The 13804-nt window shown below is 47.1% G+C and overlaps 1 protein-coding gene across 1 annotated transcript in view; it reads right to left on the reverse strand.

Annotated features, from left to right (window-relative positions):
- The window catches only part of TUBGCP5 (tubulin gamma complex component 5), a 463823-nt gene that overhangs the window by 223403 nt on the left and 226616 nt on the right, over positions 1–13804 (reverse strand). The window contains exon 13 of the mRNA XM_078658229.1: positions 7637–7896. Coding sequence (XP_078514355.1) covers positions 7637–7896 — 260 coding nt within the window. The remainder of the gene's footprint in view (positions 1–7636; positions 7897–13804) is intronic.

Below are 13804 nucleotides of genomic sequence, written 5' to 3' on the forward strand. Positions count from 1 at the left end.
GTGGATTCCGGCTCTGGGTCTCGCTGGCAGATGATGTCAAGTCTAAAGGTCTCCCGGGCGCTCAGAGGACACTCCGAGTAGGCAGGGGTGCAGGCCACGGTAGGGGTTACCGACAGACCCCGAGGCTGGTGGGCGCCGTCATCTTGGATTGGTGATCGCGGGCCGGGGGCAGTCCACCTCTCGTAGCGTCGTCCTCCGTCGCGGGACAGTCGTGGCGTGGTCCGATGACTCTCCTGGGTGTTGCCGATGCAGGATCCAGTCCGCGCAGACAATCAGTGCTTCAGATGTGGGGATCGAGACTGGGCGCCGCCATCTTACGTGAGGACTCCGGCTCCCGGTTAGGTGCTGTTTTGCGGCTCTGGCGCTCACGCAGTGTCATTCAAGCCCGATCCGAGTGTCCACTATGCATCAGCAGTGCCTTTTCGTCGATGGGGTCCCGCTTCCCTGTTCAAAGGGCCATTATAGCTGTGTCAGGGGCCGGCAGGGGACAGCGCCATTTCGTCAGCAGGCGTGGGCGCCCGGGTCCGGAGTCGTTGCACTGCGATATCATGCCATTGAGTACCCACCGAGGGTCCGCCAGGAGTCAGCAGGTTCTTATTGTCGGCAGGGCTTCATGGGTAGAGAAACCATCGGCTGTAGGCATCGTTTCAGCATTATTTACTGGGCCCAGCCTTTTGGAACTCCCTTCCGGCTACCCTGCGCACCTCACCTTCTTACCTCCAGTTTCGAAAGGACCTCAAAACCTTCCTTTTTATGCAAGCCTATTTGACTTAAACCCTTTCTTAGCTGCTGCCGTCCACTGCTTCAACACTAGCGCCATGAAACCGCTGGGTAAACGAGCGCTGTATAAATGTTTTTAAATTCAAATTCAAATGCAGCGGCACGGAGCACTAAGGAGGTGCGTCCACCATCTTGGCTGGCTTGGCCACGCCCAGAAATGTTCAACCTTACAGCCCGAAAAGACTATTTTTGTTGGGTGCGCAAAAGAAACTAGTTTTGTAACTTGAGGTTATCAGCGGTTTTTTATTTGTCTCCTCAACTCTGATAAGCTATTTCGCTGTTCCACTCTTGAATGGTTTCGCATTTCTTCTTTGGAGTCCTTATAATAGTAATCTCTGAAATTGTGTTTTGTGTCTCACATTGTTAATTGATTGCAAAGAGTTTTAAATGTAACCCATGCCGCATGGTTTTCAGTGTATCCTGTTTCCAACTGGGCAGAAAAGCAAGACTTAACAGAAGGTTATAAATATAGGATTTGTTATAAATCATTTAAAACAGCATGCTTGAAAATATAGGCTAACAAGGACAGGCAAGTTTGCTTCCATTATCCTGATTGTGTAAAATGGTAGTGCATCTACTACCAAGGATGTGATTGCTACGGTGAGCAAGGATTATGTTAAAGGTATTGCCTAAACTTACTTGGTTCACAATAAAAAGCAAAACACATCAGAACTGTCTGTCTCTAATGTGTAAGGAAAAACACAAAAAGAGGGAAGTATCCTAGGATATACACTATTTTGGTTTAAGGACAGAAGCCTCCCCACCCAGTAAGGTGATATGCGTCATCATCGGGCCCCTCCCGGCACCAATCTAATGGATTTAGGTGCAAGCTTCAACCAAATAGTTATTCTGGGGAGCTTGGAGAAATGACTGGTGAAAATATTGCTATGCCATTCATCTGGTCTCCTGAAGTGCGAAGGTTATTTGAAGAGGGGTTTGACAGTGTAGTGTTTAAAACAACCTACTGAATGGAATAATTAAGTTTACTGGGCACTCTAGTGGCAGTGTTAGAAGAAAGTAGAGAATAATTCTATCCACTAGAGAAGATATACATGTTTCTGCCTGTTAAACCCTATAATGAGGGGTCCGTGTCATTGTTCAGGACCTGGGCCTCACTCTCTGCTCTAAATCAGTGTTGATGAAATTTGTAAATAACTACTGGCCCCTCTCCCACCAGACCACAAATCCCAGCAGGCTCTGCTACTCTGAGAGGACCTGTTGCTGCATTTTTCCAATCGCCAGGGCTTCCTTACCAGGCGCATTCTCCTCCATCGGGGGACGAGAGTAGGCAGGTGGGCCCATCCATGCCCGTCAGAGCCTGGAGGAGGCTGGGCTGGGCCACCCCTCTTTCGTCGCTGTTTTCAGGTAAGTCCGTCCTGCTTCTTCACTGCATCGCTCTCTCCTTTCGCTGTGCATGCACCCAGCATCTGTCACTTTGTCTCTCCTGCGCCTGCTCCCCTCAGAAGTTAGCCTACCTGCTTCACTCCCCAATGCCCCCAGCAGGCCTTGACCCTCCACACAGTTAAGTTGTCTCCAGCCCCTTTGCCTCTTGCCCCCTCTCCCCATGTCGGGTACCTACCTTGAGAAGACCCTGCCACCCCCTCCCTCTAGCCCCCATGACCCCACAGCATGGAGACCGCAACACGACCACGCAGTGGATGCTGGCATGTACCTGGGCCACACCCAGCGCCAGGACCCCAACCCCTGTAATGCTATAGGCAATTATACTTTGTGAGATCGTGGAGAGAGTGAGAGAGAGTGAGAGAGAGTGAGAGAGAGTGAGAGAGAGTGAGAGAGAGTGAGAGAGAGTGAGAGAGAGTGAGAGAGAGTGAGAGAGAGTGAGAGAGAGAGAGAGAGAGAGAGAGAGAGAGAGAGAAGCTGTTATAACTGACAGTGTGGGATGCATGCAGTGTCCAAGGATGAGAAAGTGAAGAATTCTGCCTCAGCTCTCATCGGAGCCTGGCCAGTTCCGGTGAGTGAACTCGACGCAGAGAGTGTAGCCAGCATCTACAGCACAGATGAAGGGAGGGGGAACTTCTAGAAATCTCTCTCTGTGTTAGTAAAGAGTATAAAGGCGGAGACCTCTTAGCGCTTTGACAGGAACTCTCTTGGGAGTGGACGCGCTGCCCAGGGCTCTTGTGCCCGGTTGAGACCTCCTGACTGGGACTGTCAACAGGTTCCCCCTCTCGTGCTGGCAAGATGATGCTAAACAGACAGCCAGTGAAGTACTTCAAGTTCTAATTATTTACTCTTGTGTACATACAGTTACTTTCCTTTACATATATTCTTGTGTATTATTGCCTTTTGATACATTTGAACTTGCTGCAATAAATATGCTCCTTTACTTTGCAAAGGAGTGTTGAGCTTTGTCCACGTTGTATTTTGGTATTTTGCTGTGTAGAGCTCTATTTTGAAGAGTGTTCACATTGATTCTTGGTATTTTGAAGTCTTGCCCAGGTGCTCTGGAGAGAAAAGCAAGACAAACTCCCATGGACAGACTCCACTGAACCTCAAAACAACTTTGAGCCCCGAACCCCGGACACCAGGAAAACAAAAACTGCACCATGCCTCCCCCAGGACCACCTAAGGCCCTTTCTCCTGCCGGAAATCCTGCTTCACCTGCACCACCGAGGAGACCACTCCACGCCTCTCCAAACAGCCACACTGTGTCACACACACCCACCAACAGGGCAGATGCCAACACCTCTGGAAAGATCAAATTGCATATTAATCAACGCATGCTCACTCAGAACACACGCCACGGAAATCTGGGACACCAGGGCCGGACTGGGAACCAAAACCGGCCCTGGCAAAGTGCTCGGCCGGCCCCCCACCACCCGGGGGGGTTTGGGGGTGCGACCGCGCTCCTTGCCAGGGCCGGTTTTCGGCGGATTTTGTTACAGGGCCGTTTTTGCAGCAACACTGCAAAACGGCCCTGTAACAAAAACGGCCCCCGGGGGCCCAAAACCGGCCCCCACCCTTGCAGGGCACCGGGGGATTGCCCGGTGCCCGCAACGGCCAGTCCGGGCCTGTGGGATACCTTCACATCTCACGCCCCGGATGCTGTCTCCATAAAAGAAACCTGGCTGAACCCCTCATCTACTCTGGACATTGCCACAGCTACCCCCGACGGATACAAGATTGCGCACCTAGACCAATTCAACAGAAAGAGCAGAGGCATCACCATAATCTACAAAGAGAGCCTCCAATGCCCAACCACCAAGAGGACTCCACCCCCTTCATGGAGCACCTTCACTTCCTACTCCATACAAACCGCAAAACCACCATCAGAGGCACAGTTACCTACAGACCTCCAGGAAAAGTTCTGCCTTCTGCAACGCAATCTCCGACTTCATCGCCCCTTTCGCTATCAACTCAAACCTGTACAAATTCCTAGACCTCAACTTTCACCTTAAGAACACCAAAGACACCAACACGGCTGACCTCCCTGAAAGCATGGAGTTCTTGACGGCTTTGGGTTGCATTGAGTGTAACATCAGGCACGCATTAACCTAAAGGAACTCTGAACACCGCTATCCTGTAAGCCTGAATTATATGTCTTCACCCCTCCCTTTGAGTTACAACAATTAGTTCCCCAGTGAGGTGCATACCGACTCTCTTTCGGATTTTTACCATCGTGGTTGCCTGGAAATCGTTACATTTGGATAATCTGCATTGGCTTCTATGGGCGCCCAACCGAATCCTTTTCTGGATTTTCACCAAATGAAATATATAAGTGAAATACTTATATAATTTGAAGTATCTTTGTGGTGTTTGGTACTACGGTTGGGGTACAGAAAAGAAATGTCTTTTCATTTTAATTGTTTCGATTCAAAACCAATTGATCTCACCCAACAGAACTTTTTGTAGACTATATTAACTTCAGACTAAAGCAGATAGTCACCGAGCCCACCCACACCGCAATCTTCTCAGCCAGCAACAGAGTAAAATACACCCACACGAAGAGTTCACCTGGACTGATCACTTTGTCATCTCGGTACTCCCCAATATCCCCACTACCATCAAACAGAGCAGAGCTGGAAAAATGTATGATGAAAATAAACCGCATGACTAGCTGGCAGGCTTTGATCTGCACAGGTGTGGCTTATGGAGTCGGAAATTCTGGTTTAATCCTTTTCAATATGGGAAGTGTTATGTCCCAAAGAAAGGACAGTTTGCTCGAGAAAGAATGGGATTGCTCTCTCCTATGGCATATTTTGTTTGTTTTGGGATGATCTTTAAGGAAACTGTTCTCTGTCAGGGAACGTTCCTGAAGGGGAACGGCAACATATCTTCATATCTTTGAAGGCTTCCTGGTGTCATTTAAGGTATTTAAAAGGTGAGGAATCTGCAGAAGGAAGTATCTATCAGATTTATCAAGACAGAATAAGAACCAACTAATACTCATCACATTGACTACAATAAAACCTCTTGGATTTCCATTATTTATTTAATTATTCTAAAGCACTTGTAAAGCATATGTGTCAGTTGTTGTAGTGGACATCTTGTCATTCAGACAAAATAAACTATTTCTGAGGCTACAGAACTTGAATAGTACAGTACTAACATATGGAATAGCATACTATCTTAACCATGACACTTATATTGGCTTGATGCAATAATATAATAATGAACTCTCACCTTGGGCTCTCCAATCCTCATTCATTCCCACAAATTGACATTCTGAATCAAGTGTTCAGGAGACAAATTTATGGTGGGTTGTGAACGTTCTTGTGAATTTAGAAGACAAAGTATCAAAACTCTATAAGTCAATGCTATATTTGCATAACTGGTAAATAAATTACATGCTCAGTAAAAGTGAGTGCCCTGTACAGTGACTAACTACGATAGGTTTTTCAGACACACATGGGGCTCCTCTGATCTTTCATGGAGTATCAAATTCTACTTACACAATGCCATTCCATTTCCTTTATAGGTCAGCTTGATTCTGATTCTGTGATACACTATCAAAAGTGGTATTTAGATGACAGAATGTTTTTGATGTGTATACCACTGCTATCTATTGAGGAAAACCAAACAAATGAGGATCTAATACACAATCTGTTTTTTTCTACTCCTGGTTTAAAAATAAGCTGGTTGCAGAAGCAATTTAGTGTTTTAAATATATGATCAGCTGTGCTTGTTTTTATTTTTTTTACGTAGGTTTGTTTACTTTATTTCCCTTACTTGGCACTGAGTTATCAATTAGCTGTTAAGATGTTACCCGATGCTCAACAAAGTAATTAAACTAGAGCTGAAACATATAAGATTACTTGGATGAGAATGGTGTGTTTTGTAATCTAAAATCTAGCCATATCTTCAGAAAACACTACAATAGTGAAGTAGGCCAGGGTGCTAGGAATTACTTAATGGGCTGATCATATTGAACAAGCACTTCTTTCAACATTCATTAGTCTAAATCTGCTAAATGCTCTGGATATTTTTGCTATTCTATTCTACTGTCCATGACAATCAATAACAATACTGCAAAGCAAAAGGAAATGCTACTTGTAATCCTACGTATGCTTTGTAGTATTTTAAGGGAAGTCAAACAAACCCCCCCCCCCCACTCCCCACCCCCCGAATTACAAATGAGTAAAGCACACTGCTCTAGTGGTCTAAGTTAGGCTTTCAAAATGAAATGATACTGTGGAGGACTGTGTGTACAATGTACAACGTGATATGAAAGGCCCTAGAGCCGTAAAGGATCTTTTTATGTTCTCTATAATGTCTCCCTATGTGACTGTAAGTTATTTCTCATTGGGCTACAATGTGGTATGATGTATACTGCCTTGTCTAAACATAGATGATCACATTTTTAAGAAGGTAACATTTCAAACAATGTAGCCTCGAAAAAGCTGCTGTATATGTAGCAACAGTTTGGTAAATGTCACATTTCGATGGTTTAAATTATGGGGTTTGCATTGTACAGGTGTTCAGGCGAACATATCACAGTTTATGAGGAAAATGAGGCAGAAAATGCAGATGGCATAATGGGGAACCGTTAAGCATCACTAGAGTTTTCCTAGCAAGATGGAAACATACTTCAGAAGTCTTTACTGATCTTGTCATTAACGTTAGAATCCAGGGTCTGACGGAAATGCCACAAGAACTGCTTCATTTAACCTGGTAAACTTCATACCATTGGAGGCTGGAGAAACCATTAATTTTAAGATTGATTACTCTGATGCTTTATATACAGGAATCCCAGCAAAGATTCTATACAGACTGCAGCAGACCCAAAACGTTGCAGATGTTTGCCTTATTATACATCATATGGGAGAAGGGCTGTATGAAGGATGTCCATAAAAGAGACAATTGCTTTAAACTATGTTGCTTGGCCTATAAATTCATCCACAGCATGGTTGTTGTTTATACCCCCTTCAATCATTTTAGGAGCCTTGGAGCAAATCTTTTACCACAGAGCTATCTAAGCTGCAAAGAGGAATGGCATATCTCAGTCCTTGTTGCGAAGAACTGGAATAAAGAATGTACGACATTGTTGGCTAAAGAAATATTTATTTTTAGAGTGAATCTCTTCAACATTTCCTGAATGGCTATTATAATCCTCAACATTGTTTATTCAATCCCGGTCCATGCCAATGCTACAGATGTACGATGACTAGTACTTTCACCTCCAATGGAATACGATACTATATAAATACTGCTCACAGTAGTGGCTTCCAAAAGGATATTGACAAATCATCACTGAGTACAACAAGGAAAAAGAACAGAACAACCTGGACGGTAGACGAAAATTATTATATTATCTTCAAAATAAAACATTTATAATTCAACAGAACAAAAAGAACAATAACAACATAATGCTGAAATATACAGTTGATAAAACATTTACCTCTCGATGCGGACTGCTGTAGAGAGTCATTTTTGCTTTTCAAGTTCTTGAGTAGCTGCATGGACTTTCCAGCCATTATGATCTGCTTGAGCACTGGCTTTAAAAACGACACCATGGTGCTTGAGGGTGTCTGGTCACTGCCTGAACTGCCACTGGCATTATCACTCATTTTGTCTTCATTATCTGTTTTTCCAGAGACGCTGAATAACGTGTAGGTAGCATGCCAAAAATCTCGATGATTAAATGGGACATCCTTATTTCTATTAAAAGGAAAAAGTATTAAGGGAAAATATATAACTTATGAGAACTTTAAGTAAGAGGTATAATCTATACCAACAGAAACTATTCTGGAGAGGACTTTAAAATGTTTATTTAGGAATACATATTTTTTAAATCCTTTTCATATCCTCTGACTTTCAAGAACAGTGTTTGGTAGTATAGATAACACCTATAATTTAGATCTTTGATACATTTACAGTTGTAAAGGACACCTTTTACTTAAATAATTTAAAAAAATCAACCAAAGGGTTAGAATATTTACACAATCATATTGCTATTATTTGTTTTAAATGAGAAATATTTTTCTAACCCTACTAAAAATGATATTTTCAGATACAGTTGCATTTTGTGGGTTGTGAACATTTTTGAAATGCACTAGATCTATTAGTTTTTCGACAGGTAAAGAAAAATTGGGGTTTTAAGGAAAACCCTATGAAAGAATTATAAAACAATTAACAATAAAAACAATCAAGGAATTTGTCCTCAGTTGATTTGTACTAATAGTTTATAATCAGACTCTCTAGCAAGTAATACCCAATCTTAATAACTGCAGACAATAGAGTTTAATAACCATTAATAAGGGTTCTTAAACTCAAAGAAGGATTAGAGATAAATTAGTTTAATTTCCGACTTTGATGGAGCCTCCTTGATTTTGTATTTAAACAATGGTATTTCAGCTCATCCCAGAATACTTCCTTTAAGCTCAAGAATGTCAAGGAGGCTACAATGCAACTATTAAACTAGTTACCCCGAAACTGATCCCAAGATGCTTGTTTTCGGTCCAGGGAAGACCTGGCTTGACAGTTCGGGCAGGACTGTTCCCATGAGGCACAGGGTAAAGAATGATTTGCATATAGCTGGGTCTGAATTGGGGTGGCAAAGTGAGCTAAAGAACGATGATGGATTCAACTCAGATATGTGCCGGGGGTGAGTTTCTGCACAGTTTCAGTGCTCCCTCCGTCATCTCTGTGTGTTTGCTTAAAATAAAATGAACCTGACCTCATGTAGTGTAATCTTGTGGTCATGTAAAGTGCTCCAATGCCCTTGGGCAGTGTTCACATGATAAAAAATGGCAATATAAATATATATGTACTTGGATCGCAAAATGTACCACTGGGTCTTGTTTGAACACAAAAATGCGGCCTTGCCCTGTATTCGGCTGCAGAAGGGAGTTTTCACATTTGCTAAAAGCACTGGTATCAACACCAAGCTTTTTATGAACCCATGTGACTTTAGTGAACACATGCCACACACTCCAGCACTCCAGTCTGAAAAGTGTTCCAGCTCCAGTGCAGTCCACCATCTGCCACTTTTATGGGCAAAACAATATCTTGGCCACAGTCAGATAAAGATATTCTGAAATAACATGGTTAAGGTCGTGACATTTATAAACAACTGCTGTTACAGTGGACGTAACAAATTGTAAAGAGTATGTCTTTTTTGGTATTTACAGCATTTTGAGTGTGTCTACTATTACATTACAAAATCGTTCCCACCTCATGTCTGTTAAGCTAGGTGCTTTTCAAAGGTTTGTCGTAATAAACAATGGGACATGGTTCTAAAAAGTTTGGGAAGCACTGTTCTAGACTCTTCTCAGGTTTCAGACAGCAGGTTCAGTCTTCTCCATATCAAAGGTCCAGGAGTGTTCTCAAGAGGATGCTTGGAGATGCCACATTTATGCCTGGTGCACGTCGGTGTAAGTTTCCCATGGCTATCCCTACCCACTTTGGGCATTTCCAAGATGGCAGAAGTCTTCGAGCACACTAAAATTGGTCTCTGAGGGCTTGAAGTGTGTGCAGGGACGGTACTATGGTAATCCTTGTGTCCTCTCACATCTAACACTAACATCCAGTTTTAGATAGTCCCTGTACCCCCAACAAACTAAGAGACAGAAGTCTGGTAAACCAACACTCAGCTTTCAGCAACCATACTGTGAATACACAAACATTGTTTTGGCATTTTGTTTACATCCTTTGAAGTGAGCCCCAAATATCATATGAAAACCCCCAGTAGAACTGTCAGCAGGTCTTAAACACTCAAGCAGGTTTGATATTAACAAAAGGACTAGTGTGCTAGAGACTTTTGGGTACAAAAGTAGGGTGGAGGCCTGGGTGTTATCTACTGCTATTGGATTATGACAGGGTGGGACTAATTCAAGTTAATGAAGCCCTTAGGCACAGACAACAGGCCATCCTGTCAGCAGCACAACACCACCTCCTTTTGTTCCTGTCCTCAGTGCAAGTTCACACCTTATTCACGTTTACTGAAATGCTAACTACTGATTGGCAGAAGCTGGAGGGCAAATATGCAGATTTAGAGTCCAGGAATTCAGGTAAGGCAAAGGTAACTTTCTAAAAGTTACTTTGCCGTAATATCAAGAAAAAATCCACTTCATCATGGAATCTGATTTTTAATAACTATTAAAATGATTGTTTGAATATTTTTCTAGCTAGTTCCATTCCAAAAATATAGTATTAGTGGTTAGTATTGCATCCCAATGTTTTCCTATGGAACGGCCAACCCTGGTATAGTGAAAACAACCTTGAGGGGCAAGTCACTGTAATGAAATGTTTAACATTAAAGCTTTCCAAGGGCAACGTTTAAATATCATATACCCTGCCTTTATAGGCAACCAAGGCCTACCTTAGAGGTAACGTATTAAGTTGTTAAAAGGAAGGTTTAAGGCCTGTCAACAGGGTTTAATTTGACAAGTCGAATCATCAGTTTAAAAACTGCTTTGCCAGGCTACAATGGTAGGCCTCAGTTGGTTTTGTTGTATCACTGCAGTGGGTGGCACAATGTGTGCTGCAGTCCGGCAGGCCCTCGCAGAACGGGGATGAAGGGAGGGTCGTGAAGGAATCTGCGGCTAGAATCGTCTCTACCAGATACACCATTACCGAAGGTAAGTGATTGGTACGTCTGATAAAGACTACTAGCCGCAGATTCCTTAACGTAGAATAGATACCCTAGCCATACCCAGAGGGGAGGAGGGACTGCGAGGGGAGCCTCCTCAGCCCAAAGGAACACAAAGCCCCAACAGGGGATGCAGCAAGAGGCAAGGGAGGATAGAATGCCCCCACAGGGCAGGGTCTGCCGAATCCCGGAGGAGCGAAGAAGACTCCGCAAGAAGCCAACGGCAGGAGCCAGCAACAGAGAACACCACCTCCAGACCATCGAAGGGACCGCAGAGCGGGAAGGCGCCTCACAGTAAAGACAAGAAGAGAGGAGGAGACAGCACACACCGCGTCCCACTGCGGTGGAACACACACACACCACTAAAGTGCACCGCCAGAACCACGGTAGAGGCCAACGGAAGGGCACATAGCCCTTAGAGCACAAGGCAAGCTAAGTCAAAAGAGACCAAGAAGAGGACCCAGAAAAGAAGCGGCCCAGAGGCACAACCCAGGACGAACCCGGGCATCAGCTCACCGGAGCCGAAACAAAAAAAGGGCAGAGGGAAGGCAGCAGTGCCAAAACGTGCCAGACCAACCGTCCCAGCAACACGTAAGATGGGGCCATCAATTAAGAGCCCACTTGGGGCACGATCGAAGGGCGTCCCGGATCTCGAGGCAGAGAAAGAAAAAGAAGAAAGGCCGCCCTAGGTGACATACAGTAACCTCGGGGAACCTTGGAACACGAGAGGGCAGACACCGCCACCCAACGGAAAAAAGGGACTACACAATAGTCAACAAGTACCCCACCTGGGATAGGACACGTCCCCAAAGAGTACCAGGGAAAAAACCTCTTAGGGGTAAAACCCCTTAGCAAAGGAAAAAACTAAAAGGCCCGCAGACTGCACCGCATGCGGCTTACAAAGCAGCCAAACGTACGAAAAAAGGTGAAGGGCCGAACCAGCAGCCGAAGGCACAGCAAGGACAATCTGACCTCAAAGGCCCACTCCAACCGAAATCAGACACATATGTAATCCCCGAGTAGTCGAGGGAAGAACAGGAATTAAACCACCACAGGTTCGAAGGGCCGACCAGCAACCAAGCACAGAAGGGCCAAAGAAGGGCCACCAAGGCAGGCTGCAACCAGAACCAGACTGAAACAAAGACAGCGCCCCAACGGAGCATGGGATAAACGTCTCCCAAGAAACACACCCGAACGTAGCACTGAACTCACAGAGGAGGAGGAGGACGGAGGCCTGCAAGAAGCCGCTGAATCGCAGAATCCACGTGGGTGTTAAACAGAACAACTCCGTCAAAGGGTAAATCGACCAATCGTTCCTGGATGTTTTCAGGGAAGACTCCATCTCGCAACCAGACGTGGCGCTGGAGGGCAACCAAACATGCCATAGCACTGCCAAGATAGTCCGCTACATCCAAAGCGGAATGCAGAATGTACGACGCCAACTTGCGACCATTGAGCCCCTGCTCCATCCGCGGAGAAGCAGGGCACGAGGGCCTCCGAGGAATCCCAGAGGGCAGCCGTAGCCTGAGCCAGAACACAGAGCGTGTTGAGCGCACGCAGATCGGCGCTCGAAGAGGCAAAAACATTACGCCCCCAAGAGTCCAGCCAACGGGCCTCCCGCGACAGGGGGAACAACACCGAGTGCAAAGATGGAAAAGCAGTCTGAAGGACAGGGCCCTGGGCTGAAGGATGGGAAGAAAGGCAAGCAGGCCCATGCGGAGCCGGGCGGTGGCGGCGAAGCAATGGCTGAGGCACCGGGTCCCCTGAAGCAGGTAGTCCCCAGGCCCCCAAAAGGGAATCATGGAGCAACGCTTCAAACGGAAGAAAGGTCTCCCCCCCCACCAGAGCCCTGGTGGAGGACCTCCAACAAATGGTCAGGAGGCACCTGTGCAATAGGGAAGCCCATCTGCAAAATTCCGGCAGCCCGGGTGATAGCCCGGACAAAGGCGACGCCCGACGGACCGCGCAAAGGCGAGAGCAAGTCTTTTGTGGGCGAAGGCTGCAAGCTTAGCCGCCTGTCCCCACACCCTGCCGGTGGAAGGAAAGGCCCACACAGAAGGGACCGAAACCCCACCGAAGAGGGAGGAACCTGAGGGCCCTCCGGTGGAGACGAGACGGCCGCAGGGGCGGCGCCACGCAAGGGACGGAACCGCGGTCTCGGAACCCGCGGCCGCAGGGACGGGGGAGAGCAAGCCCCGGAGGGCGCCGGAGAGAAAGTAACTCGGCGCTGGGACTCCGGCGAGGAACAGACCAGAAGGTGGCAATCGTCCGGAGATGAAGGAACGTCTGGTGAAGAGTTGATGCACCGACGCCGAAACGGCGCCAGAGGGACCGTGACACACGCTAGAACGTCCTCTACCGGGACCGGCTCCACCACCGGCACCGCGTCCCCCCCTAGGCGTCGGGCTCATCTCCACAACCACTTGTCGCGCAGGACAAGGCGAACTCGGCGAAGTCGAGCAGCGGCGCCGGCACAACCCTGAAGGGGCCCACCGCCAGTGTAGAGGGGTGTGGGGAGGCGCCCCCCCCCCCGACCCGGCCTCAACCAGCGGTGCCAGACGGCCCGGGGAAGAAAGCCGCTCGCTCCAGACCGGCGCTTGCTCAGCCTCTAGGAAGGCATCCGTCTGTCCAGAAGGCCGAGGGGGAACCGGGGAAGAGCCCAGAGTCCCGGCGACCCCCTGTGATGCCCCAGGGAACCGCGTAGAGCTTTGCGGCGAGGCGGGGGTGCCGTGGGTCAAGGAGGGGGACCCCGAAGGGCCGCACCCCGGCAACACCACATCACCCACTCCCGAAGCCGCACAGTGCGGCCCCGGGTACGTATCCGCCGACTACTCCACGGCCGGCCCCGCACGAGGCGAGGAGGCCGCGGAAGTCTCAGGGGGAGGGGCGGGCGGAGGGAGGCCTGCAGAGCTGCAGCGTAGGCCTCCATCTGAGCCCTGGGCTCCCCTTTTCCAGGAAACGGCAGATAGGGGGCCG

Source organism: Lissotriton helveticus, chromosome 8 (genome assembly GCF_964261635.1).
Source record: "Lissotriton helveticus chromosome 8, aLisHel1.1, whole genome shotgun sequence".
Classification (NCBI taxonomy): domain Eukaryota; kingdom Metazoa; phylum Chordata; class Amphibia; order Caudata; family Salamandridae; genus Lissotriton; species Lissotriton helveticus.